The sequence below is a fragment of the Somniosus microcephalus genome, chromosome 1 (genome assembly GCF_052327205.1).
Source record: "Somniosus microcephalus isolate GS21.2 chromosome 1, FLI_Smic_1.0, whole genome shotgun sequence".
In the NCBI taxonomy this organism is placed as follows: Eukaryota; Metazoa; Chordata; class Chondrichthyes; order Squaliformes; family Somniosidae; genus Somniosus; species Somniosus microcephalus.
Window position 1 is genome coordinate 357,326,330 of NC_140987.1, and position 27,973 is coordinate 357,354,302.

The following is a 27,973-nucleotide window of genomic DNA, read 5'->3' on the forward strand; positions in this document are numbered from 1 at the left end:
TCAGTACAAAAGTATCATTTATTGACATTGTGTTATAGATGTTTAATTACAAAAGTATTTACACATCCTCTGGGCTGCAGCTTCTCATTGGATAAGGCAGGGTCTGCTAGAATAGGAATTTTACTGAGAGATTGGCTCTGGCTTTGTAGAGCTGACTACCCAACAGTTGGATGTTTAGGTGTTGAGTCTGTCAGTCAGTCGGTGACACAGTATTTCCAGAAACAGGCTGAAGGAGATAAAAAAAGACACTGCAGTCACCCATTGCTCACAGCAGTGATTTTGACTTCAGAACATAGGAACAGGAGTAGGCCATTCAGCCCCCTCGAGCCTGTTCCACCTTAATTACTTGAATTCACACTTACTGTATAAAATTCATATTCAAATCCAGATGTTATCAAAATATTCATACACACAAAAGCCTTAATTAATATCCGGAATTTTCTCAAGGGAGGTGGGTTGGGGGCGGGGGGCCTCCGAGGCAGGTGGGAAGCCCGGGAGGCCGGGTTTCTCGCAGGCCCTGCCGATTTGAATGTGAGGCCTCGGATTCCTGCCTGCAGCCAGCCTGATTGAGAGGCTGGCTGGCTGCGGGCGGGTAGGCATCAGAAGCGAGGGGCTGGGGGAGGGATCGCTGGAGGGGGTTCAGCAATCGGCTCGGGTCGAGGATCGGGGGTGGGGTGTTGGCAATCGGCCGGGGTCGGGGATTGGGGTAGGGGGGCAGAGGAGAGGATCAGCCGGGCTCGGGTATCGGGTGGCGGGTCGGCCAGGGATCGGCGGGGGGAGGGGCAGATCAGCCAAGGATCAGCGGGGGGGAGAGAGGATCAGGGTTGGCCAACAGAGAATCGTGGCCGGCCTCATCATCATTGTTGGGGGGTTGGGGGGGGGGTGGACTGGGGTAGGTGGGGGGAAGACTTGGTGGGGGTGCTCGGAGGCCTCGTGAGGGGAGGCAGGGACCCTGTATCCAGGAGGTAGGTATGAAGCTACTTACCTCCTGGAGGCTGCAGTCACTGCCAGGTTTCACGAATTGTGTGAAACCCATCTACAGGCAGTTAAACACAAAATGGAGGTGAAAAAAGAGGCTTCCAGCCTCATTACAATATTTAAATTGAGGCAACACCCCCCTGGGAGCAGGTTGGTTGCCCACCCCCCGTCCCGCCTCCGGCAAAACCGGAAGTGGGTGGGCTGGAGACGGGATCAGGTCAGGAATCCCATTTTTAACACTTTAACTGCCCCCACGCTCCAAACCCACCCGTTTTTTTAGGTGAAAATTCCAGCCAAAGTCATTTTCCTTCTATTTTTATCACATTGGAGCCTATTCAACACCATACTTCATTAATAGATTTAAATAAATCCAGCTTGTAAACTCCAACCTTAATTTTTAAAACAGTTAATACCTTTCAGACTAAAAATGATGTGTTTTCCTTTTCTTTTGGTGTTAGTGCAATTTGTGCAGGCGTCTATTTCATTCGCTCCACAAAGCAATATTTTCCACTTTCTTCATGACGTTTGTCTATCTCTACATCTGCTTTTGATTGTTTTGTGCTCGGCAGCTGTGCTTTCACCAACCTAGGCTCCAAGCTCTGGAATTCCCTTCCTAAACCTCTCCTCCTCTCCAACTCTCCTCCTTTAAGATGCTTCTTAAAACCTACCTTTCTGACCAAGCTTTTGGTCATCTGTCCTATTATCTCCTTATGTGGCTCGGTGTCCAATTTTGTTTGATAACATTCCTGTGAAGCGCCTTGGGAAGTTTTACTATGTTAAAGGCACTACATAAATTCAAGTGTTGTTGTTGTTGGAATACCAGCAACATCACTCGCCACTTGGTTTCTCAGATTTTATTTAGTTTCATTTGAAATGTAGAGCTTGAGGTCTTCTACCTCTCTGTAGTCAGAAGTCCATTCTTTCAACTATTTTAAAGTGTTGACTAAATTGGAATAGATCTGAGTAAAGTATGAGACCAGCTTTTAAACTGCCATGATTTTCAGTGCCAGTGTGAGGACTAATCCACTGACAGTCACCAGTGGTAAGCTTCTACTCTGAATGTGTTTTGGCCCTGTTAGCAGTAAGGATGCCTTTTTCTTGGTATTTCAGCTAACTGCCACCACTCATCAAGCAAGAATTATTAAAAGACTTCAAATTAAATAGTGCTCCTTCTTTTGATCTTTCCTGTGGTCAGGTCATCTGCCCCACATGATTTATACAAGGTGGTCTTGTCTATCCTGTTTAGCAGCTGCTCTTTCATTTACATTTATCAAAAGTGACTCCAGCGCCCCTTCTACAGCTCTCCTGACCGGCTTCCCATCTTCCAATCTCCATAAACTTGAGCTCATCACAAACTCTGCTGCCCATATCCTAACTCATACCAAGTCCCGTTCAACCAACGCCTCTGTGCTCGCTGACCTACATTGGCTCCCGGTCCGGCAACGCCTCAAATTTAAAATTCTCATCCTTGTGTTAAAATCCCTCCATGGCCTCGCTCCTCCCTATCTCTGTAACCTCTGTCAGCCCCACAACCCTCCAAAAACTCAGCATTTCTCCAACTCTGGCCTTTCCCACTTCCTTCATCCCACCATTGGCAGCCATGCCTTCCTCCATTTAGGTCCTAAGCTCTGGAATTCCCTCCCTAAACCTCTCCGCCTCTCCACCTCTCCCCCTTCCTTTAAGACCCTCCCAAAAACCTACCTCTTTGACCAAGCTTTTGGTCATCTGTCCTAATATCTCCCTCTTTGGGTCGGTGTCAATTTTTTGGCTGATTGCGCTCCTGTGAAGTGCCTTGGGACATTCTACGAAGTTAAAGGTGCTATATAAAAGCATGTTGTTGTTGTTGTTTGAAGAACCTGATTTTGTGTATTCTAACACATGGACTTGAAAACTGCTTGACATTATTTGTAGTCAGTGCTGTCCTCAGTTAGAGCTTGAGCTAACTTGAAACTTTCACCCTCTTTCAAATGCTTCTCATCACTGCCTTAGTCACGTGTGAGGCTCAGCGTATATCCTAACACCTTATCCTTGTGTTTGAATCCTTCCAAGACTTCGCCGAATGGTCTTCTTCTGTGCTGTATCATTCTCTGATTCTCTGATTCTTCTTTGCAGACTTATTGGTATACTTGGAACTCAGGAAGTATTTCTGGGTTCTGGTGTTGATGGTATTGTCACTGTTGTTGATGATAGTGGCCACCATGTTGTGATCAGGCTGTGTTACATAGAAACATAGAAGATAGGAGCAGCAGTAGGCCATTCGGCCCCTCGAGCCCGCTCCGCCATTTAATGAGATCAAGGCTGATCATCCAAATTCAGTACCCTGTCCCTGCTTTCTCACCATATCCCTTGGTCCCTTTAGCCTCAAGAAATATATTCAACTCCTTCTTAAATATATTTAATGAATTGGCCTCTACTGCCCTGTGTGGCAGAGAATTCCACAGGTTCACCACTCTCTGGGTGAAGACATTCTTCCTTATCCCAGTCCTAAATGGCTTACCCCTTATCCTTAGACTGTGACCCCTGGTTCTGGACTCCCCTGCCATCGGGAACATCCTTCCTGCATCTAGTCTGTCTAGTCCTGTTAGAATTTTATAAGTTTCAATGAGATCCCCCCTCATTCTTCTAAACTCTAGCGAATATAAGCCTAATCGACCCAATCACTCCTCATACGTCATTCCTGCCATCCCAGGTATCAATCTGGTGAATCTTCGCTGCACTCTCTCCATGGCAAGAACATCCTTCCTCAAATAAGACGACCAAAACTGCACACAATACTCAAGGTGCGGTCTCACCAAGGCCCTGTACAACTGCAGCAAGACATCCTTGCTCCTGTACACGAATCCTCTCGCTATGAAGGCCAACATACCATTTGCCTTCTTAACCGCCTGCTGCACCTGCATGCTTACCTTCAGCGACTGGTGCACATGGACACCCAGGTCTCATTGCACTTCCCCTTTTCCCAATCTATTGCCATTCAGATAATAATCTGCTTTCCTGTTTTTGCCACCGAAGTGGATAACCTCGCATTTATCCACATTATACTGCATTTACCATGCATCTGCCCAATCACCTAACCTGTCCAAATCATGCTGGAGTTTGTCTGCATCCTCCTCACAGCACACACGCCCACCCAGCTTTGTGTTGTCTGCAAACTTGGAGATATTACATCTAGTTCCCTCGTCTAGATCATTTATATATATTGTGAATAGCTGGGGTCCTAGCACCGATCCCTGCGGTACCCCACTAGTCACTGCCTGCCACTCGGAAAAAGACCAGTTTATTCCAACTCTTTGCTTCCTGTCTGCCAACCAGTTCTCTATCCAAGACAGTACCTTACCCCCAATCCCATGTGCTTTAACTTTGCACGCTAATCTCTTATGCGGGACCTTATCGAAAGCCTTCTAAAAGTCCAAATACACCACATCCACTGGTTCTCCCTTAACTACTCTACCAGTTACATCCTCAAAAAATTCCAGTAGATTAGTCAAGCATGATTTACCTTTTGTAAATCCATGTTGACTTTGTCCGATCCTGTCACTGTTTCCAAGTGCTCTGCTATTACATCTTTTATAATGGACTCTAGCATTTTCCCCACTACTAATGTCAGGCTTACATAAGAACATAAGAACATAAGAAATAGGAGCAGGAGTAGGCCAATCGCCCCCTCGAGCCTGCTCCGCCATTCAATAAGATCATGGCTGATCTGATCCTAACCGCCAATCCATTATCACAGAACCATCTCCTGAATCTAACAGAATTAGACACATGAAATAGGAGCAGGATCAGGCTACACGGCCCCTGGGCCCGCTCCGCTACCCACAGGGCCATGACCGATCCGAACCTAGACTCATGTCCAAATTCCTGCCCGCTCCCTGTAACCCTTAATTCCCTTTACTTCTAGGAAACTGTCTATTTCTGTTTTAAATTTATGTAATGATGTAGCTTCTACAGCTTTTTGGGGCAGCATATTCCATGGACCTACCACCCTCTGAGTGAAGTAGTTCCTCCTCATCTCAGTTTTGAAAGAGCAGCCCCTTATTCTAAGACTATGCCCCCTAGTTCTAGTTTCACCCATCATCGGGAACATCTTCCCCGCATCCACCCGATCCAACCCCTTCACAATCTTATATGTTTCAATAAGATCGCCTCTCATTCTTCTGAACTCCAATGAGTAGAGTCCCAATCTACTCAACCTCTCCTCATATGTCCATCCCCTCATCCCCGGGATTAACCGAGTGAACCTTCTTTGTACTGACTCGAGAGCAAGTATGGACACCAAAACTGTACGCAGTATTCCAGGTGCGGTCTCACCAATACCTTGTACAACTGAAGCAATACCTCCCTATTTTTATATTCTATCCCCCTAGCAATGAAAGCCAACATTCCATTGGCCTTCTTAATCACTTGCTGCACCTGCATACTAACCTTTTGAGTTTCGTCCACCAGGACCCCCAGATCCCTTTGTACTTCAGTACTTTCCAGTTTCTTGCCATTAAGATAATAGCTTGCTCTACGATTTTTCCTGCCAAAGTGCATAACCTCACACTTTCCAGTATTGTATTCCATCTGCCAAATTTCTGCCCACTTACTTAGCCTGTCGATGTCCCCTTGCAGGTTTTTTATGTCCTCCTCACTCACTACATTCCCTCCCATCTTAGTATCATCTGCAAACTTTGATATGTTACACTCGGTCCCCTCCTCCAAATCGTTAATATAGATTGTAAAGAGTTGGGGACCCAGCACTGACCCCTGCGGAACACCACTAGTTACTGATTGCCAGCCTGAGAATGAACCATTTATCCCAACTCTCTGCCTTCTGTTAGATAGCCAATCCTCTATCCATGCCAGAATACTACCCCCAATCCCGTGATTTTTTATCCTAAGCAATAATCCTTTGTGTGGCACCTTGTCAAATGCCTTTTGGAAGTCTAAATACACTACGTCCACTGGTTCCCGTTTATCCACCCTATACGTTACTTCCTCAAAGAACTCCAGCAAATTTGTCAAACATGACTTCCCCTTCATAAAACCATGCTGACTTTGCCCTATTAAATTATGATTATCCAAATGTCCTGTTACTGTCTCCTTAATAATGGACTCCAAAATTTTACCTACCACAGATGTTAGGCTAACCGGTCTATAGTTTCCAGCCTTCTGTCTACTGCCCTTTTTAAATAAGGGCGTTACATTAGTAGTTTTCCAGTCTGCCGGGACCTTTGCCGAGTCCAGGGAGTTTGGGAAAATTATTACCAATGCATCCACAATCCCTACCGCCACTTCCCTCAAGACCCTAGGATGTAAGCCATCAGGTCCAGGTGATTTATCCGCCTTGAGTCCCATTATTTTACCGAGTACCACTTCCTTAGTGATTTTGATCGTGTTTAGCTCCTCCCCCCCCTTTAGCCCCCTGTTTGTCCAGTGTTGGGATATTCTTAGTGTCTTCTACTGTAAAGACTGATGTAAAATATTCATTCAGTGTTTTTGCCATCTCCATATTTCCCACCATTAATTTCCCGGTCTCATCCTCTAAGGGACCAACATTTACTTTAGCCACCCTTTTTTCTTTTTATATAACTATAAAAACTCTTACTATCTGTTTTTATATTTTTTGCTAATTTACTTTCATAATCTATCTTCCCTTTCTTAATCAATCTTTTTGTTATTTTTTGCTGTCTTTTAAAGTTTTCCCAATCCTCTATCCTCCCACTAGATTTGGCTACCTTATATGCCCTTGTTTTTAGTCGAATACTATCCTTAATTTCTTTACTTAGCCACGGATGGCTGTCTTTTCTTTTACACCCTTTTCTTCTCAGTGGAATATATTTTTTTTGGAAGTTGTAAAATAACTCCTTAAATGTACACCACTGATCATGTATCGTCTTACCCTTTAATCTATTTTCCCAATCCACTCTACTCAATTCCACTCTCATACCTTCATAGTCTCCTTTATTCAAGCTTAGCACGCTTGTTTGAGATCCAACCTTCTCACCCTCTAATTGAATATGGAATTCAACCATGTTATGGTCACTCATTCCAAGGGGATCCTTTACTAGGACATTTTTAATTAATCCCGTCTCGTTACACAGGACCAGATCTAAGGTTGCTTGCCCCCTGGTCGATTCAGTTACATACTGCTCAAGAAATCCATCCCTAAAACACTCAATGAACTCATCCTCAAGGCTGCCCTGCCCAATTTGATTTGTCCAATTAATATGATAGTTAAAATCCCCCATAATTATAGATGTTCCCTTATTACAAGCCTCAACTATTTCCTGATTGATACTCCGTCCAACAGAGTTGCCACTGTTCGGAGGCCTATAGACTACGCCCACTAGTGTTTTTTTCCCCTTATTATTCCTTACCTCCACCCATTATCCTGATCTTTTGACCCAATATCATTTCTCTGTATTAGTGATTCCTTCCTTTATTAACATAGCCACCCCACCTCCCCTTCCTTCCTGCCTGTCCTTCCGGATCGTTAAATAACCTGGTATGTTTAATTCCCAGGCATTGTCACCCTGCAGCCATGTTTCTGTAATGGCCACAAGATCATACCCATATGTAGTTATTTGTGCCATTAACTCGTCTATTTTGTTACGAATGCTACGTGCATTCAGATAGAGAACTTTCAAAGATGTTTTGTGACACTTAGTTCCTGCTTTTGCCCTTTTTATTACTTTACCTTTTACTCCATACCTTCTGCCCCTTCCTGACACGCTCTGGTTTTTAATTTCCCCACTGCTACCTAAGTCTATGACCTTCTCTGTTGTCATTTTTATTATTTGCTCTCTAGGAACCTCCCCCCCACTAGTTAGTTTAAAGCCCTCTCTACAGCCCTAGTTATATGATCCGCCAGGACTCTAGTCCCAGCACTGGCCAAGTGAAGCCCGTCCCAACGGAACAGCTCCCTCCTGCCCCAGTACTGGTGCCAGTGTCCCAGGAAGCAAAACCCATTTCTCCCACACCAGTCTTTGAGCCACGCATTTAACTCTCTAATTTTATTTGTCCTAGTCAAATTCGCTCGTGGCTCATATTACCCTTGTGGTTCTGCTTTTTAATTTGGCCCCTAGCTGCTCAAACTCCCTCAGCAGAACCTCCTTCCTTGTCTTATCTATGTCTATAATTCCCCATTTTCTCTCTACCACCCTTTTTAAATAGTGGGGTTACATTAGCTATCCTCCAATCCATGGGAACTGTTCCAGAGTCTATAGAATTTTGGAAGATGACCAGCAATGCATCTACTATTTCTAGGGCCACTTCCTTAAGTACCCTAGGATGTACATTATCAGGCCCTGGGGATTTATCGGCCTTCAATCCCGTCAATCTCCCTAACACCATTTCCCTACAAATACTGATTTCATTCAATTCCTGCCTCTCATTAGACCCTATGTTCCCTGACATCTCTGGGAGGTTATTTGTGTCCTTCTTTGTGAAGACAGAACCAAAATATGTATTTAATTGATCTGCCATTTCTTTGTTCCCCATTATAAATTCCCCTGATTCTGACTGCAAGGGACCTGCACTTGACTTCACCAATCTTTTTCTCTTCACATATCTATAGAAGCTTTTACATTCAGTTTTTATGCTCCCAGCAAGCTTACTCTCATAATCTATTTTCCCCCTCTTAATTAATCCTTTTGTCCTCCTTTGCTGAATCCTAAACTGCTCCCAATCCTCAGGTTTGCTGCTTTTTCTGGCCAAATTATATGTCCTCTCCTTGGATCTTATGCTATCCCTAATTTCCCTTGTTAGCCACGGTTGAGTCAGCTTTTTTGTTTTATTTTTATGCCAAACAGGGATGAACAAATTCTGTAGTTCATCCATGCGATCTTTAAATGTTTGCCATTGCCTATCCACCGTCAACCCTTTAAGTAACATTCCCCAATCCATCCTAGCAAACTCATGCCTCATACCATCATAGTTTCCTTTATTTAAATTCAGGACCCTAACCTCTGAATCAACTACTTCACTCTCCATTTTAATGAAGAATTCTATCATATTATGATCACTCTTCCCCAAGGGGCCTCGCACAACAAGATTGCTAATTAATCCTTTCTCATTACATAATACCCAGTCTAAGATGATCTGATTTCTAGTTGGTCCCTCGACATATTGGTCCAGGAAACCATTCCGTATACACTCTATGAATTCCTCCGCCACAGTATTGTTACTAGTTTGGTTAGCCCAATCTATATGTAGATTAAAGTCACCCATGATAACTGCTGTGCCCTTATTGCATGCGTCTCTAATTTCCCATTTAATGCCATCCTCAACCTCAGCATTACTGTTGGGGGATCTGTATACAACTCCCACTAACGTTTTCTGCCCCTTGGTATTTCTCAGCTCTGCCCATACAGATTCCACATCATCAGAGTTAATATCCTTCCTTACTATTGTGTTAATCTCCTCTTTAACCAGCAATGCTACCCCACCTCCTTTTCCTTTTTTCCTGTCCTTCCTGAATATTGAATACCCCTGGATGTTGAATTCCCAGCCTTGGTCACCCTGGAGCCATGTCTCCGTAATCCCAATTATATCATATCCGTTTGCACAGCTAATTCATCCACCTTGTTACGTGGGCTCGCTGCCTCTTATTATTAGAACATATATGTGTTATAGTCTGTTGTACTTAAGTCTAAAACTATTTAGTGCATCCACATTTAAATTGTACCAGTTTTAAAAACCAAAATTCTCCCCATTCATTTGCCTGAGCAAGTGTCAACGACAACATCAACTTGCATTTATTTGGTGCTTTTAATGTAGAAAAATATCCCAAGGAGCTTCACAGAAGCATAAGGGGCAAAAATATCAATGCTGCATCAAGAGGAGATATGAGGAAGGGTAAACAAAAACTTGGTCGAAGAGGTAGGTTTTAAGGAGGGTATTAAAGGGAGGTGGAGAGGCAGAAGGGTTTAGGGAGGGAATCCAGAGCATTGGACTTTGAAAGCTGAAAGCACAGCCACCAATGGCAGGGTGAAGTGATGGGGAGATGCGCATGGTGTTAGAATGAGAGGAACGGAGAGTTCAGAGCAGGCATAATGCTGGAGGAGGTTACAGAAAAAGGGAAGTGCGAGGCTTGGAGGGATTTAAACACAGGATGGGAATTTTAAATTTGTGGGATTGTGGGGCCGAGAAGCCAGTGTAGGTCGATGAGTATGGGGTGATGGGTGAGCTGGGCTTGGTGCAGGCTAGGATATGGGCAGGTGAGTTTTGGAATAGCTAGAGTTTATGGAGGGTGGAGTATGGGAGGCTGGCTAGAAGAGCATTGGAGTCTGACAATTAAATAATATAATAATGGTCATTTTTGTTTATTTGTGCTGTGTAAAATAACTCAGAAAGGCAAGTGGATAAGCCTATTTAACCACATTCATGTCAGCCTACATTACCTATCTTTAATTAAACACAGCAGCGTGTTGGAAATCTAGTCCCTTAGATAGAATTTAGCAGATTATATTTTGTAATAGTAAACAGTTTTGGATTACCATCATTCAGAGTCAGTTACACAGAATTACATAGACATTACAGCACAGAAAGAGGCCATTTGGTCCAACTGTTCGAGACTGGTGTTTATACTCCACATGAGATTCCTCCCACCCTATTCCATCTAACCTTATCAGCACAACTTTCTATCCCTTTCTCCTTCATATACTTATCTAGCTTTCCCATAAATGCATCTATGCTATTGGCCTCAATTACTCTATCTGGTAGCAAGTTCCACATTCTAACCATTCTCTGGGTAAAGAAGCTTCTCCTAAATTCCTTATTGGATTTATGAGTGACTCCCTTATATTTATGACCCCTAGTTTTGGATTACCCCACAAGCAGAAATATTTTCTCTACGTCTACCCCATCAAACCCTTTCATAATTCTAAAGACCTCTATCAGGTCACCCCTCAGCCTTCCCTTTTCGAGAGAAAAGAGACCCAGCCTGTTCAGTTCCCTGACAATTATCACTTCTCAGTTCTGGTATCATTCTAGTAAATCTTTTCTGCACCTTCTCCAGTGTCTCTATAACCTTTTTATGAAACACAGAAGGTTAGTATGCAGGTACAGCAGGTGATCAGGAAGGCCATTGGAATCTTGGCTTTTATTGCCAGGGGGATGGAGTATAAAAGCAGGGAAGTCTTGCTGCAGTTATACAGGGTATTGGTGAGGCCACACCTGGAATACTGCGTACAATTTTGGTTTCCATATTTAAGAAAAGATATACTTGCTCTCGAGGCAGTTCAGAGAAGGTTCACTCGGTTGATTCCGGAGATGAGGGGGTTGATGTATGAGGAAAGGTTGAGTAGGTTGGGCCTCTACTCATTGGAATTCAGAAGAATGAGAGGCGACCTTATCAAAACATAAGATTGTGAGGGGGCTTGATCGGGTGGATGTGGTGAGGATGTTTCCACTGATGGGTGAGAATAGAACTAGGGGGCATAATCTTAGAATAAGGGGCTGCCGTTTCAAAACTGAGATGAGGAGAAACTTCTTCACTCAGAGGGTAGTAAATCTATGGAATTTGCTACCCCAGAGAGCTGTGGAAGCTGCAACATTAAATAAATTTAAAACGGAGATAGACAGTTTCCTAGCTGATAAGGGAATTAAGGGTTATGGGGAGCGGGCAGGGAAGTGGACGTGAGTCTAGGTTTGGATCAGCCATGATCCTATTGAATGGCGGAGCAGGCCCGAGGGGCCGTATGGCCTACTCCTGCTCCTATTTCTTATGTTCTTATAATATGTTGCATAATGAATGATTAAACGCGCAGATCACACTGGATATATTTCAATGCTGAGGCTGTTAAAAATCCCTGGCCAACAACAACAACTTGCATTTAAATACCTCCTTTAACATAGTAAAACATCCCCAGATGCTTCACAAGGACGTTATCAACAAAATTTGATACCAAGCCACATAAGGAGATGTTGGCCCAGAAATTCGGGTCTCCACGGGTGAGTACGCACGGGGTACTCACCCGTAGGCCCAATGGAAGTGTCGGTTTCCTGCATGCACAGCGCATGCGCGGGAAACCAGCACTTCCGTTCCCCTGAAAGCAGGGGTTCAGAGGTCGAACACGTGCGCGGGCGAGGCTGCGTGTGCGCATCGAACTTCGTTTATTTTTTACAGGTTTTCCCAGGAGGGTAAGTCTCCAGAAGTTAGGCATGTAAAAAGCAGGCGTAAGGCCTGCTTTTTACAAGGTAAGTGGTGAATTATTTAAAATTAAAACATTTTTTCCACAGGTTTATTATTTTTAAATACTTTAAAGAAAGGTAAGTTTATTTTTAGCCCCATTGGAAAATAAAATTATTTTTTTCAAAAATTTAAATTATTGTTTAAAATAGTTATTTCATGTAATTTATAGTTTATTTAAAAAATGTGATGTTTTTTAAAACATTTATTTGAAAATTTAGTGATGTTTTGGGCCGTAGTATTTCTAAGTTTGACAGCACTTCCTGTCAGACTTATGAATGGAGCATTCCCTGCTCTGATTGGCTCCCCATGGCCCACGTGATCCCAGGGGACGCTTCGAACTAACTGCGCTCCTGGGATATGCAAGCACTGCGCGCCGACAGCTGGAGCAGGCCCTGGATCGGAATTCCACGGGGGCCCACAGCTCAACGGCTGGCGCGCAAGGTAAATGCAGGTCGGGGGCTTGCACCTGCGGGAAGCCCCCGACCCGAATTTCTGGGCCGTTAGGACAGATGATCAAAAGCTTGCTCAAAGAGGTAGGTTTTAAGGAGCGTCTTAAAAGAGGAGAGCAAGATAGAGAGGCGGAAAGGTTTAGGGACGGGATTCCAGTCCTTAGGGCCTCATCAGAAGAAAGCACGACCACTAATGGTGGAGCACTTAAAATCGGGAATGTGCAAGAGGCCAGAATTGGAGGAGCGCAGAGATCTCGGAGGCTGATAGGGCTGGAGGAGCTTTCTGAAATAGGGAGGGGCAAGGCCATGGGATCAGTGGTCAAAGCTTAAAATGTTTTAGCAAATAAAATGAAAGCCTTTCTCATGCATTCAATGAATTGTGATGATTTCCCGGGGCAGGGACCGGGAGAACCCGACAGCTGTTTCTGATTGCTCAGACCCTCACCTCTCTTACTGGACCTCAGAGCAGCCTGATTGGACTTTGTGAACCTGCGTTGTTGGAGATGTTGAGCAGCAGCAAGCTTCCACAATAGCACCTTCATATCATCAATCTGCATGAGAAATGTCCACCAGAAGCAACAACAAAAAAATTGTCATTGAGATAAAGAAACAAAATACAACTCCGTGACAGGCTTATACTGTATATGGCGAGTTTGGACATGACTACCAAAGTGATGAAATGTTCCACCAGCACAATTGGCATGAGTCCCTCTCTAGGTTATTTTTATCTGTGTTTATCGAGTTCTAGATAATGCCATCAGAGTGTGTTAGGACTGATGAGTGACAATGCAGAGTTAAGAAAGAAGGAACTCGTATTTAAATTGTGTTTTATCACATCCTCAGGATGTCCCAAAGCATTCCTCATCCATTAAATTAGTTTTGAAGTGTAGTCACTGTTGATATTTAGTGAAGTGCAACAGCCAATTTGTGCACAGCATCTCATGAAAAATGCAGCATCTTCAGCACTACCTCAAGAACTGCACTGAAGTGTCAGCCCACATTAAGGGCTGAATTTTAATGGGGAAGATGGGTTGGAGGAGGGTCTCCTGCAGGCCCTGCCGAATTGAACAGATTGAGAGGCTGGCTGGCTCCTGGCAGTTAGGCCTGCGGCACTAGGGAAGGAAGGATCGGGTGGGGACAGGGGCGGGTCAATGAAAGACCGCGGGTCGGGAGGAGCACGGGTTGGGGGGTCTCCACAAGATCGCGATCATGGGCTGGCTGGAGGAGCGGGTGGGGTTGGAAGGGATCGGTGGGTAGGAGCAGCACTGGGAGGGCCGGAGGCAGAGTGGGGGGGTGCGGGAGGAGGCCTCGTGGGGTGATCGGAGGTCTGGGTGCGGCGGGGGAATCAGTGGCTTGGGGGGATGATCGGAGGCCTGGGGGGGATCTCTGATCACTGGGGGTGGATTAGGCAGGGACCTTGAGTGCAGGAGGTAAGTGTAAAGGCACTCCACTCCTGGATCCAGCAGTCCTCGCCATGCTTTAGCTGGTGGGTTTCACGAGGTCTGCAAAACCTGACCTGCTGAAGTTAAATACAAAATGGAGGTTAAAGCAGAGGCTTCCAGCCTCATTATAATATTTAAATAGGCAGCCCGCCTCCTGGCAGTGGATTGGCTGCCCGCTCCCCTGTCCCACCGCTGTTAAAACCGGAAGTGGGTGGGTTGCAGGCAGGATTCAGATTTTTAACACTTTAACTACTCCCACCCCACCTGTTTTTTTTAGGTTAAAATTCCCTCCTAAGTGTTCAAGTCCTAGAGTGGGGTTTGAATTCAACTCATCTAACTGTGAGGCATGAGTGCTACCAACTGAACTAAAGAGGCACTATTTAGGTCAGTTGAGAATCCTGGTAGGTAGGTAAAGGGTCCCCATTAGCTTTTGGTCAAATAATATTAAATGAACGTCCAGTGACATGCCAAACTGACGCAAGGCAGGCAACTGAACGATAAAACTGATATTAAAAAAGAAAGAAGTGCATTTATATAGCACCTATCACAACCTCAGGGCACCTAAATGCACTTTATAGCCAATGAAGTACTTTTTGAAGTGTAATCACTATGGCAATGTAGGAAATACGGCAGGCAATTTACACACAAAGATCCCATAAACAGCAATGTGATAATGACCAAATAATCTGTTTTAGTGATGTTGGTTGAGGGATAAATATTAGACAGGACACCGGGGATAACTCCTCTGCTCTTTTACGTCCACCTGAGAGCGCAGACGGGGTCTCAATTTAATATCTCATCCAAAAGACAGCACCTCCAACAGTCTAGCACTCCCTCAGTACTGCACTGAAATGCCAGCCTACTTTACGTGCTCTGGAGTGGGACGTGAACCAACAAACTTCTGATTCAAGAGGCAAGAGTGCTCACCACTGAACCATGGCTGCCAGGCAAGTTGTGCTATTGTGCTTAATCACTTGGTCGGGTCACATTGTTTTAATTACATGCTGATCTGCTGTTGGGACACTTTCCCACACAGATTCAACTTCTGATCTTTCTGGCAATTTAAACCAAGGCTTTCTCTCGACAGTAAATTATCATCCCCAAGTTGAGGTCGTGTAAAGTCAGTGAGGGAAGATATGCCACAGCACCACCTAGTGGCCATTACAGAAGCAGCATGATGGCAGTTGTGTCGACAAGCAAAACTGGAGGTGTGGCGGAACCACCAGAGAATTACGGACAATTGTATATAATTCCTTTTACAGCAATGTAGTACAGCTGGGGCCTGCAACTTTAATGTATCTGTTAACTGTACTAGAGCCTCTTTCCTGTACTCCGCATGATGACGTCATGCCGTCCGTCACGTGATCTCTCAACGGCGGGAAGAACGTGATGATGTCATGACGTCAGAGCTCGGAACCTTCTAGCAGTTGAGCTCGGAACCTGCTAGCAGTTGAGCTCGGAACCTTCTAGCAGTTTCCAGAGAGGCTTTCAAGCAGACCAGACCTATTTGCATTGTATCCTACAGTTTCCTGTACAGCTTCGTTTGTTCATTAAATTTTATTGTTTTTGATTTTCTGAGTCGATCTCAATTCTTCGGCTAGGAACCCCAGTTCCTACATTGGTGACCCCGATTTCTTCGAACAACTTTCGTTGAAGTTACATCATGGACACGAACGACGTCACCCTCAAGCTGCCGCAATTTTGGGAGCAACAACCGGCCGCGTGGTCTTTCCAGGCGGAAGCCCAATTTGCAATCCAGGGAGTAGCAGCGGATTTGACCCGTTATAATTAAGTGGTCTCCAGCCTTGACAGCACCACGGCCTTGCGGGTCGTCAGCCTCCTCGAGAGTCCACCGAACAATGGCAAGTATGAAGCTTTAAAAGCACGTTTACTGCAGATTTTCGGTCTGTCCAAGTCGGAGCGCGCTCGCAAACTTATCTCCATGCCCGGCCTCGGGGACTCAAAACCCTCAGAGCTCATGAGCCAAATGCTCACACTTTTGGGCTCGGAATCGCAATGTTTTCTGTTCCGCGAGCTGTTTCTCTGTCAACTACCAGAGCCAGTACAGACGGCCTTGGCCAATTCCGCGATCACGGATTGTGCTGAACTCGCCGTGGAAGCGGATAAAATATTCACCGTCTCACAACAATCTTGTGCAGCCACGAGGTGCCCATCCCCCACAAGAGCGAATCCGACTCCTCCTCCTGCAGGCTGGTGTGCATACCACGCTTGTTTCGGCACGAAGGCCAGAAATTGCCGTCCGCCCTGCAGTTTCTCACCAAAAAAAAAACCTATCTCAAACCAGCGGTTTCTGAGAAGATCAATAAGGCCTAAGGGATGCGCCGGAGTTGCGATGGCCGTCGGGTCCGCAGGGAAACTCCTATACATTACAGACTCCCTGTCAGGGCGACGTTTTCTCTGTGATACTGGCTCCCAGTGCAGTATCCTACCAGCGTCAAAGCTAGATCTTCAATCCGGCGGTCAAGGTGCCCCCCTCGAGGCAGCCAATGGTGCGGCCATTCGCACGTTCGGAAAGCATAGGGTCCAGTTGAGTTTTGGCGGCCAACGTTTTGTTTGGGAGTTCATCACGGCGAATGTCTCACAGGTCATCCTGGGGGCAGATTTCTTCTGCGCAAACGGGTTTCTCGTCGACGTCCGACATTGCCGGCTAATCAGTGCCTCCACTTTTCACTCGGTCCCCTGCCACCGAAGCACCGCGATGTCTTGGTCAGTTGCCTGTGCAGCCCCATCTCCAAATGAGTTCTCTCGTCTTCTCAGTGAGTTCCCTGAGCTCACCAGACCCACATTTTCTTCTTCAGTCGCGAGGCATGGTGTGGCGCACCACATTACCACGACAGGATCCCCCGTTTATGCGAGAGCTCGAAGGCTGGAACCCGGTAAACTCGCGGCCGCCAAGGCGGAGTGGAACGCCTGGGTATTATTCGACGTTCGAATAGTCCTTGGTCCTCGCCATTACACATTGTTCCTAAGCCGGGCGGCGGATGGCGACCATGTGGCGACTACAGACGCCTGAATGAGGCTACCACACCGGATCGGTACCCAATTCCTCACATACAGGATTTTTCGACCCATCTGGCAGGGAATTCCATCTTTTCCAAAGTAGACCTCATCCGAGGCTATCATCAAGTGCCCGTGCATCCTCAGGACTTCCCCAAAACTGCCGTCATCACACCTTTTGGGCTCTTTGAGTTCCTTCGTATGCCGTTTGGGCTGAAGAATGCAGCACAAGCCTTCCAACGTCTCATGGATTCCGTGTTGCGCGATCTGCCGTTCATCTTCGTCCACCTAGATGACATCCTTATTGCCAGTAACAGCACGAAAGAACACATTACGCACTTGTGTACCCTTTTTTCTCGTCTCAGCCAACATGGCCTTAGTATCAACCCGGCCAAGTGCCAGTTTGGGTTGCACAGCATTGATTTCCTGGGACACAGAATCACCTCAGAAGGTGCCGTCCCGCTGGCCACGAAGGTGGAAGCAGTCACCTCGTTCCCTCTTCCTCAGACCGTCAGGGCCCTCCAGGAATTTCTGGGAATGGTCAATTTTTATCATCGGTTCGTCCCCAAGGCGGTATTGTTGATGCAACCTTTGTACGAGGCCCTCAGAGGTAAATCGGGCAAAGACCCGATCGATTGGACACCCCAGATGGACCAGGCTTTCCTTGACACTAAGAACGCTTTGGCTGCTGCGACCATGTTGGCACATCCCCTTCCGGGCGCAACCATTGCCCTTACCACCGACGCATCTGATTATGCCATCGGGGCAGTACAGGAGCAGTGGGTCGACGGCACATGGCAACCACTGGATTTCTTCAGCTGCCAATTGCGGAAGAACGAACGCAAGTATAGTACTTTTGATAGGGAGTTGTTGGCATTGTTTCTGGCCATCCACCATTTTCGCTTCCTACTGGAAGGACGCCCATTCACGGCTTTTGTAGACCACAAGCCACTTACTTTTGCGATGGCCAAGACAGCGGAACCATGGTCGGCATGGCAACAACGTCATCTTACGTACATATCTGAATTTACAACCGACATACAACATGTCTCGGGCAAAGACAACCTGGTGGCGGATTGTCTCTCCCGCGCCCAGCTCCACGCAGTACACCTGGGAGTCGACTATGTTGGTTTGGCAAAAGAACAGAAGGCAGACCCTGAAGTGCAGGCATACCGGACCGCACCTTCCAGCTTACAAGTGGCTGATGTCAGTTTCCAGGCCGCAGGGACCACACTCCTGTGTGACATCTCGATGGGCGTCCCACGTCCAATCGTTCCAGTCGAATGGCGCAGGAGAATTTTCGACACTATCCACGGGTTGTCACACCCTGGCATGAGAGCGTCACAGCGACTCATGGCAAAGAAATTCGTCTGGAAGGGCATGCATCTCGACATCCGTGACTGGACCAATACCTACGTGAGTTGCCAGAAGTCCAAGATACAACGCCATGTTAAGGCCCCAGTCTCCACTTTTCCGGTACCGGAGCGTCGATTCGACCATGTGCACGTGGACCTGGTTGGTCCTCTCCCTTCCTCTCGCGGGTACACTCACCTCCTCACTGTGGTAGACCGCACCACCAGGTGGCCAGAGGCAATTACTTTGGTTGCCACCACAGCGGCAGACGTCTCCAGAGCCTTCATCTCATCGTGGGTAGCTCGGTTCGGGGTACCGGCTGACATCTCCTCCGACTGGGGGCCTCAATTTACCTCTGAGCTTTGGAATGCCGTAGCTCAAGGTTTGGGCACCAAGCTTCATCGTACCACCGCCTACCATCCACAGGCGAACGGTCTGTGTGAAAGATTCCACAGGTCCGTGCTGGTCTCCGTGGGCCTAGTTGGGTGGACAGGCTCCCTTGGGTGCTGCTAGGCCTTCGCACGGCGCCTAAGGATGACTTGCATTCTTCTTCAGCAGAGCTGGTTTACGGCCAACCACTCAGAGTGCCTGGCGATTTTCTTCCTCCTCACACGGAACCCTGGTCCCCAGCTCAGCAGCTCGTCAGCCACCAGGAAGCGGCTAGGAATTTCATCCCAGTGCCTACGTCGCATCATGACCTGCAGCGCTCCCATGTCCCGGTGGATCTTAAGAGCGCAGAATATGTGTTCATTCGGCAGGATGCTCGCAAAAACCCACTCAAACCGCCTTACACAGGTCCGTTCCGCGTCATCTCGTCAGGTGACAAGTCCTTCGCAGTCGACGTTGGCGGTAAGCCTGACCACATCTCCATCGACCGGTTGAAACCGGCGCATCTGGATCTGAGCGAACCAGTCGTCACCGCTCAGCCGCCTCGTCGTGGTCGTCCACCGTCAACTGCCGGTCCAGTACAGCCACAGTCATCCGCCGAGTCGCCAGTGCCCGCCTCACCGGGTCGACCACAGCCGGCCTCCTCTTCTCCTCCGCCTGCAGCGTCATGCCAACCACAGCTAACGGCCAGTTCGTCTTCTAGCACTCCGTTCCAGCTGCCGGGGTATCGCAGTCGGTCGGACAAACTCGTCAGACCCCCTTCTCGCCTTACCTTCTCTGTTAAAAGCAATTCTGGGGGGGCACATGTGGCAGAACTACCAGAGGATTACGGACAATTGTATATAATTCCTTTTACAGCAATGTAGTACAGCTGGGGGCTGCAACTTTAATGTATCTGTTAACTGTACTAGGGCTTCTTTCCTGTACTCCGCGTGATGACGTCATGCCGTCCGTCACATGATCTCTCAACGGCGGGAAGAACGTGATGATGTCATGACGTCAGAGCTCGGAACCTTCTAGCAGTAGAGCTCGGAACCTTCTAGCAGTTGAGCTCGGAACCTTCTAGCAGTTTCCAGAGAGGCTTTCAAGCAGACCAGACCTATTTGCATTGTATCCTACAGTTTCCTGTACAGCTTCGTTTGTTCATTAAATTTTATTGTTTTTGATTTTCTGAGTCGATCTCAATTCTTCGGCTAGGAACCCCAGTTCCTACAGAGGATCCATAACTGAAGGAGCAGATATTAAAGGAGTTAATTTCAAACACCTGGTTTTTCAGATGATAAAACTGATAGGAGATCCCATGGCACCTCACAAGAGTGTTATCAGACAAAATTTGACACCAAGCCACATAAGGAGATAAGGAGCCATATAAAGGAGGAGAGAGAGGTAGAGAGGTGGAGAAGTTTAGGGAGGGAATTCCAGAGCTTAGGGGCGCGAGGCAGCTGAAGCCACGCCTGCCAATGGTGGAGTGTTTAAAATCTGTGATGTGCAAGAGGCCAGAATTGGAGTAGCGCAGAGATCTTGGAGAGTTGTAGGGCTGGAGGAGATTACAGAGATAGCGAGGAGTGAGGTCATGGAGAGATTTGAACACAAAGATGAGAATTTTAAAATTAAGTCGTTACTGGACCGGGAACCTACGTAGGTCATGGCAGGTGATGGCAGGTGACTCACCAGGGAAGATAACAGAATAAGAAGAAAAAACAATCTATAAAAGTTAGTGAACACATCCTGACACTTACCAGGTTGGCATTGTCTCCAAATTGCTCTACAGTATCTGTAAACAATTAAAGCAATGCATTAATACTGGGTTATGGAACAAGGTTCATTGCCAGCAATCCTAAAATCATGGCAACCGACTATAGTACAAGTCAATCCCAAAAACAGTAGAGATAGGGATTTAATTGTGGATAAGGTTGTGTTAAACAAAACTGCTGTATTGGCCAAAATCCTAAAATATGCAGAAAAGCATAAAAAATTTACAAACTCATGGTGGTCAGAGTTGGGCCTAACTCAGGTATTCACAAGCACCTGAAGCTTGATTTTGCTTGCTGGTTTCCAGCCATTGTTGTACACCAAGACTTGGTACTGCAAGAGCGGTTTGCAAAGGGAAAAAGAAGAAATTTCTATAGAATGAAAAGGAAGCGGCTCAATCACACAAAACAGAGTTGGTAGGAAGGCATTGTGTGTCCTACCTTCCTGCGGACCAGCTCCTCCTATATCTATCACCATCTCCTCTCGCTTTGGAAGCACAGGATAGAAATCAGCCATCCTCTGAGTTCCAACAGAGGAAATGTCATTCGACAGGAACCCAACTGCATCCTCAGCCATTCTGGGGTCAAATTCTGTCAAATGTTAAGGCAAAATGAGACAAGCAGTTAGACAACAGCATTAGCTGCATAATCTTTGCAGAGTTTCGCATTTTTCCAGAGCTCATGCAATTTTATTTTCTACAAGGCAACAGCCAGTGTTTCATGCTGACATTTGACGCTTCAACACATGTGTCAGCGTGTTAATGTTTCACAGGAAAAATCAGCTTGTTTTTACCAGGATTGGAGGTTGTCAGTATCAACCAATCAGAATGATCGTCAGGCAGAAAGACAGGCTACTGGAATCCATCAAATCATTTTGCGACTGAAGGCTGTTGGAACCAATCAGATCAGTTGGAGGGTGGGCATGAAAGCTGTTAGAACCAATCAGATCAGTTGGAGGATGGGACTGAAGGCTGTTAGAACCAATCAGATCAGTTGGAGGATGGGACTGAAGGCTGTTAGAACCAATCAGATCAGTTGGAGGATGGGACTGAAGGCTGTTAGAACCAATCAGAGCAGTTGGAGGATGGGACTGAAGGCTGTTAGAACCAATCAGATCAGTTGGAGGATGGAACTGTATGCAAAGACAACCCCTGGCTTTTTTTCTCTACTGCAATCCGTCTTCTTAAACACCTCCCCCTGCCCCCTCCACCGTCACTTCCAACAACAAGTGTGAGGAGCTCACGGACTTCTTTGTCACTAAGATTCAGACCATCTGTTCAGCTGCCTCTGCCACTTCCCTCCCTTCCCCTAGCCCACCGGGTCAAGCTTCCTCTAAGGTTCCCCCCTGCCCTAGCCCTCAACTCACATCTTTCTCCAGATTCTCTCTTATCTCCCCTCATACCCTCTCCGAGCTCATCCTGTCCATGAGACTCATCTCCTGCTCCCTCCACTATCTCTGATTTGTCAGACTGCTTGTCCAACATCCAGTATTGGATGAGCAGAAATTTCCTCCAACTAAATATTGGGAAAACAGAAGCCATTGCTATTCAGTCCCCGCCGCAAACTCCGTTCCCTAGCCACTGACTCCATCCCTCCTCCGGCAACTGTCTGAGGCTGAACCAGACTGTTCACAACCTTGGTGTCATAGTTGACCCCGAGATGAGCTTCCAACCACATATCCATTCAACCACTGAGATCGCCTATTTTAGCTCCGTAACATCGCCCGACTCCGCCCTTGCCTCAGCTCATCCGCTGCTGAAACCCTCATCCATGTCTTTGACTATTCCAACTCACTCCTGGCCAGCCTCCAACCTTTCACCCTCCATAAACTTAAGCTCATCCAAAACTCTGCTGCCCGTGTTCTAACTCACACCAAGTCCCGTTCACCCATCACCCCTGTGCTCGCTGACCTACATTGGCTCCCGGTTAAGCAATGCCTCAAATTTAAAATTCTCATCCTTGTTTTCAAATCCCTCCATGGCCTCGCTCCTCCCTATCTCTGTACCCTCTTCCAGCCCTACAACCCTCTGAGATATCTGCATTCCGCCAATCCTGGCTTCTTGTGCATTGCCGATTTTCATCGCTCCACCATTGGCAGCTGAAGACACAGCCCTAAGCTCTGGAATTCCCTCCCTAAACCTCTCCGCCTCTCCAGCTCTCTTTCCTCCTTTAAGACGCTCCTTAAAACCTACCTCTTTGACCCATCTGCCCTAATATCTCCTTATGTGACTTGGTGTCATATTTTGTTTGATAACGCTTCTGTGAAGCGCCTTGCAATGTTTAAGGTGCTATATAAATGCAAGTTGTTGTTGCGGTTGCTGAAGGCTGGCAATCAGATCAGTTGGAAGGTGGTACTGAAGGCTGTTAGAACCATTCAGATGTAACTTCCTCCTATTATTAGTCGCACATAAATTTAAAACAGACTACTTTAGATTGAACTGTTGGTTTCTGAGAGTTGTGGTTAGTTGTTTTGTTTATTGAGCACTTGTCTCCAAAGAAGTTAGATATAGCAAATAAACTGATAAAATGTAGCTTTTAAAAACTTTTCATTTTTCTTCAAGAATCTTTCTGGGACATGCCGAGCTGTTGACTTATGTAAAGAATTGTTGCAGCTTCCCTTTTGAGATAAGGACGTTGTTCCCTGGTGTAAGTGCATTGCCTGGTTTTAGCTGAGCATCCCTGTCACTACATTTGCAACCCCCAATGTTTATAAATAAAATAAGCCTTGGACACTTCCCAATCATTACCCAGGACTGGCTAAAATGAAAATTTGTGAGATTTCCTATGGAGCTACTCACTGATGTCCCGTAGCTGATACCAGTGGAGTGGCTCCATGGTGGTGTGTGGTGAGTTAAAGTGCCACTGGTGGCTGAGTGGCTAAATTAAAGTTGCACTGAGCCATGCAAACCACAAAGATTCCAGGGTTCAAAACCTTGATTCATGGTGATTTAGCAGATCTCTGCCATGGGCGTGCAACAATTGGTTTCATTATTCTGGCTAGGGAGGGGAAAATCATCCGGCATTCTGACTCCTTGTAGCTGTACAACGAACCTTGCAGAAAGTGCACGGCTGTAGATATAAGGCCAGGATCAACAGTCATAAGAACTTAAGAAATAGGAGCTGGAGTAGGCCATTCGGCCCCTCGAGCCTGCTCCGCCATTCAATGAGATCATGGCTGATCTTCTACCTCATCTACACTTTCCTGCACTATCCCCATATCCCTTGATTCCCTTAATGTCCAACAATCTATTGATCTCTGTCTTGAATATACTCAGCAACTGAGCATCCACAGCCCTCTGGGGTAGAGAATTCCAAAGATTCATCACCCTCTGAGTGAAGAAATTTCTCCTCATCTCAGTCCTAAATGGCCGACCCTTATTCTGAGACTGTGCCCCCTGGTTCTAGACTCCTCAGTCAGGGGAAACATCCTCCCTGCATCTACCCTGTCAAGCCCTGTAAAAATGTTGTATGCATCAATGAGATCACCTCTCATCCTTCTAAACTCAGCCTAGTCTACTCAATCTTTCCTCATAGGACAATCCCCCCCATCCCAGGAATCAGTCTGGTGAACCTTTGTTGCACTCCCTCTATGACAAGTATATCCTTCCTTAGGTAAGGAGACCAAAACTGTACTGAAGCTAGATTGTGATGGCCTCCATTACATCAGTGACTACACTTCAGAAGTTCTTCATTGGCTGTAAAATGCTCTGGGACACCCTGTGGTTGTGAAAGGAGCTATATAAATGCAAGACTTTCTTTTCTTTCCAGTGTGAAATAACCCGTGAACATTCACTAAATTGACCCATGAATAACTGCCACTTGGGCAAGGTACCAGAGAGCTGCCTGCACCCTTGGGACCACATCGCAGCATGAGTTACCGTCTTTGTGACAGAAGCGAGGAGGGGAAATTAGAGGAGAAAAGCAATGGGCTTGAAAATTAATCTGAAAATCGCATTATCTCCTCTGAGCTCTGAATGCTTTGTCAGAATACCTTGGGAGAAATGTTTAATGCCAAGAGGACTCCTTCCTTCTTTTTTATTCATTAAAAAGTTTGGATGTTTGGTGAAGGTTTATTGCTGCTCAAGGGATACAACACTTTATAACTTCAAATATCTAGTGTCAGCATCAAATGCGCTTAGATAACACGAGTAACATCAATAGATTGTCTTAACCGCAATCTCAGATAAGAAAAAAAGTCAGTCATTTCCAATACACAGAGAAACTTTCATGCCAACAAAGAATACCTTCTAATTGACTTCAGGAATCACACTTTAAAACAATGTATGAGAAAGAAAGGAACTCTGGCCACTAATTAACCTGAAGTCGACGAATTGACCGAGGAAGGCACAGCAAGTACATCTTATGGCCTTAAAGTGACATTTTCCATTTAGACACCGCAGCACTTTCGCGCAATAATTTTGCATCACATGGTATTGTACTCCTGTTACTATAAAAGAAAGAAAGGACTTGCATTTATATAGTATAAAAACAGAAAATGCTGGAAATATTCAGTAGGTCAGGCAGCATCCGTGGAGAAACAGAGTTAATGTTTCAGGTCGATGACCGGTATAAAGAAAGAAAGACTTGCACTTATATAGCGCCTTTCACGACCACCGGACGTCCCAAAGCACTTTACAGCCAATGAAGTACTTTTGAAGTGTAGTCACTGTTGTAATATAGGAAATGAAGCAGCCATTAGGCACACAGCAAGCTCCCACAAACAGTAATGTGATAATGACCAGATAATCTGTTTTAGTGATGTTGATTGAGAGATAAATATTGGCCAGGACACCGGGGATAATATCCTGCTCTTCTATCAAAATAGTGCCATGGGATCTTTTACATCCATTTGAGAGAGCAGACGGGGTTTCTGTTTAACATCTCATCTGAAAGACAGCACAGCACTCCCTGCCTAGATTTTCATGCTCAAGTCACTGAAGTCAGTCTTAAACCCACAACCTTCTGACTCAAAGGCACAGATGCTACCAACTGAGCTAGTGGCTGACACTTCACCAGCTCACAGATGCTGCCGACCTGCTGAGTATTTCCAGCATTTTCTCTTTTTATTTCAGATTTCCAGCATCCGCAGTATTTTGCTATTGCATTTATGTGGTGTCTTTCATGACCTCAGGACGTCCCAAAGTGCTTCACAGACAATGGATTACTTTTGAAGTGTAGTCACTGCTGTAATGTAGGTAAACATGGCAGCCAATTTACACACAGCCAATCCCACAAAAATGATGAGATAAATCACCAGATAATCTGTTATGGTAATGTTGGTTGAGGGGTAAATATTGGCCAGGATATCAGTGAAAACTGCCCTGCTCTTCTTCCAATAGTTTGGGGAGATCTTTCACATGCAGGTAGATGGGGGAAGGGGGTTCTGTTTAACATCTCATCCAAAAGACGGCACCTCTGACAGTGCAGCTCCCCCTCAGTACAATAGCATATCCTCTGACCTACCAGCAGCTGGTCATTGGAGCAGCACGATCTGTCAGTTTTATTAAAAATTTAAGACACCAATATAAAATGATGGAACCTTTTTTATAGTTACATCCACTCTTACACTAATATTAGCGAAGAGAAAAATATAGCCCTAAATGTGTGGAAGGACACAATAGTGTAAATCATAAAATTTACCCCTATATATCACCTATATTCTGGTATCAGTTTGCAGATTATGCTGCATTGCTTAACTCGTACAGAAGCAGAATAGTGGGCATACATTTAGAGTACTAAAAATCACACACAGAACAGGTTTAGAAATGTTCAGTATATTCCATATTGTGGGTTAACCAATGTTCTGTGTGCGCCATCTCAGTTCTTTACAGCACCACCGTGGGATTTTGCAGATTCTGTTTATATGATGTTACATAAAGTAAAAGATGCACTTGCATTTTAAAGGATAAAATCAATGTTCAAGTGAGTTATAAAAGAAATGAACAGGTCCATCACAGAATTATGTCCTTCTAAGTGTATCCTCTGAGTAGATCTATCAAAGACGGCGGATATGGGTTAGCGACTTGCAGTGTGAGCATGCAATTGGTATGTGTAGGTGGTATCAGTGTGAAAAATGATTGGAAAATTGCAACATCTCCATTGAAAAAGTGTGGAAGTGCAAGAAATATAATTGTTTATATGAGTTAATTCTCGTTGATTCTGTCTGCAGCGTTATTATCTACAGTACAATCAATGCGCACTTTTTACATCTAAGTAATAGTTTGCAGATGAAGCAGACAGAAGACATGGATGGACGGCATTATGAATGTCTGCAAGGTTTGAGAATAACCCTCCTAAAATAACAAACAAAATGCTTGAAGATGATGCAACATTTAGAACGATACCAGGGGTGTGGTTAGTTATGTTAGTTAGTTATATGGAGAGATTAGAGAAGCTGGGTTTGTTCTCTTTAGAGTAGAGAGATTTAATTGAGGTGTTCAAAATTTTGAGTGGTTTTGATAGAGTAAATAAGGAGAAACTGTTTCCACTAGCGGGAGAGTCAGTAACCAAAGGACACAGATTTAAGGTAATTGGCAAAACAACCAGAGGCAAGATGAGGAGACATTTCTTTACGCAGCGAGCTTTTATGATCTGGAATGGACTGCCTGCAAGGGTGGTGGAAGCAGATCCAATAGTAACTTTCAAAAAGGAATTGGATAAATACTTGAAAAGAAAAAAATTGAAGGGCTATGGGGAAAGAGCAGGGAGAGTGGGACTAATTGGATAGCTCTTCCAAAGAGCTGGCACAGGCATGATGGGCTGAATGGCCTCCTTCCATGCTGTAAGATTCTATGATTCTATGAACATTGGCTAGAGAAAGATGCCACACAGAGAGTTAATGGAGAAAGGCAAACTGCTTTAATGCTGCTTACCCTTATGAGAGGAATATTCTGATCTTGGTCTGTTGATGATTTTCTCCATTTGTTATATAAAAGTCTCTGTTCTCACTGAATGACAATTTCCAGTACTTAGATCAGTCTTATTTTCTGTCATGACATTACCTGACACCAGTTACTCAAATAAAGTGTGTAAAATTTGTACTGTTTGAATAGGTGGCATTGGAGCAGTATGTTCAAACACTGTTCTGTCACTTCCAAGACCTGGGCTCCCATTCAACCTGCAGATGTTGGGCGAAGTTCTCCTCTCTGCCAGATGCTAGTGTCCTGAGTTTGGCCAATCTTAGCCCAGTTGCCCATGGACATGAATCCATAGGACAAACTCCACATAACAGATGCACAAAAAAAAAGTTTGCAAATGTAAAAGTTATCTTCCACATTAGAGGTGCTGCAGACATCCCACTTACCTTCTTGTATCCTGGGGGTCTCAGGAAAGACTGGAAGAGCTTTCAATCGACTGGCTGCCGACAGAATAGCCACGGCACAGATGAGCGTCCAGGTGTACATGGTGTCTCTGAGG

The 27,973-nt window shown here is 45.6% G+C and overlaps 1 protein-coding gene across 1 annotated transcript; it reads right to left on the minus strand.

Annotated features, from left to right (window-relative positions):
- Positions 1-27,973, minus strand: urp1 (urotensin-related peptide 1). The gene is made up of 5 exons (XM_086007601.1): positions 27,861-27,973; positions 20,999-21,148; positions 20,546-20,580; positions 13,052-13,157; positions 1-226 (listed from the first exon to the last, which is right to left on the minus strand). Exons 1-5 carry the CDS (start codon positions 27,958-27,960, stop codon positions 195-197), a joined length of 423 nt encoding a protein of 140 aa, XP_085863727.1. The 5' UTR covers positions 27,961-27,973; the 3' UTR covers positions 1-194.

What these genes read in the sequence shown, in the direction of transcription:
- urp1 (XM_086007601.1), bottom strand. Translation starts at nt 27,960, where the DNA reads ATGTACACCTGGACGCTCATCTGTGCCGTGGCTATTCTGTCGGCAGCC. An exon ending in GACCCCCAGGATACAAGAAG is followed by an intron (nt 21,149 to 27,860) that starts GTAAGTGGGATG and finishes AACATTTGACAG; the next exon opens with AATTTGACCCCAGAATGGCT. An exon ending in TTGGAGACAATGCCAACCTG is followed by an intron (nt 13,158 to 20,545) that starts GTAAGTGTCAGG and finishes TTTCTCATGCAG; the next exon opens with ATTGATGATATGAAGGTGCT.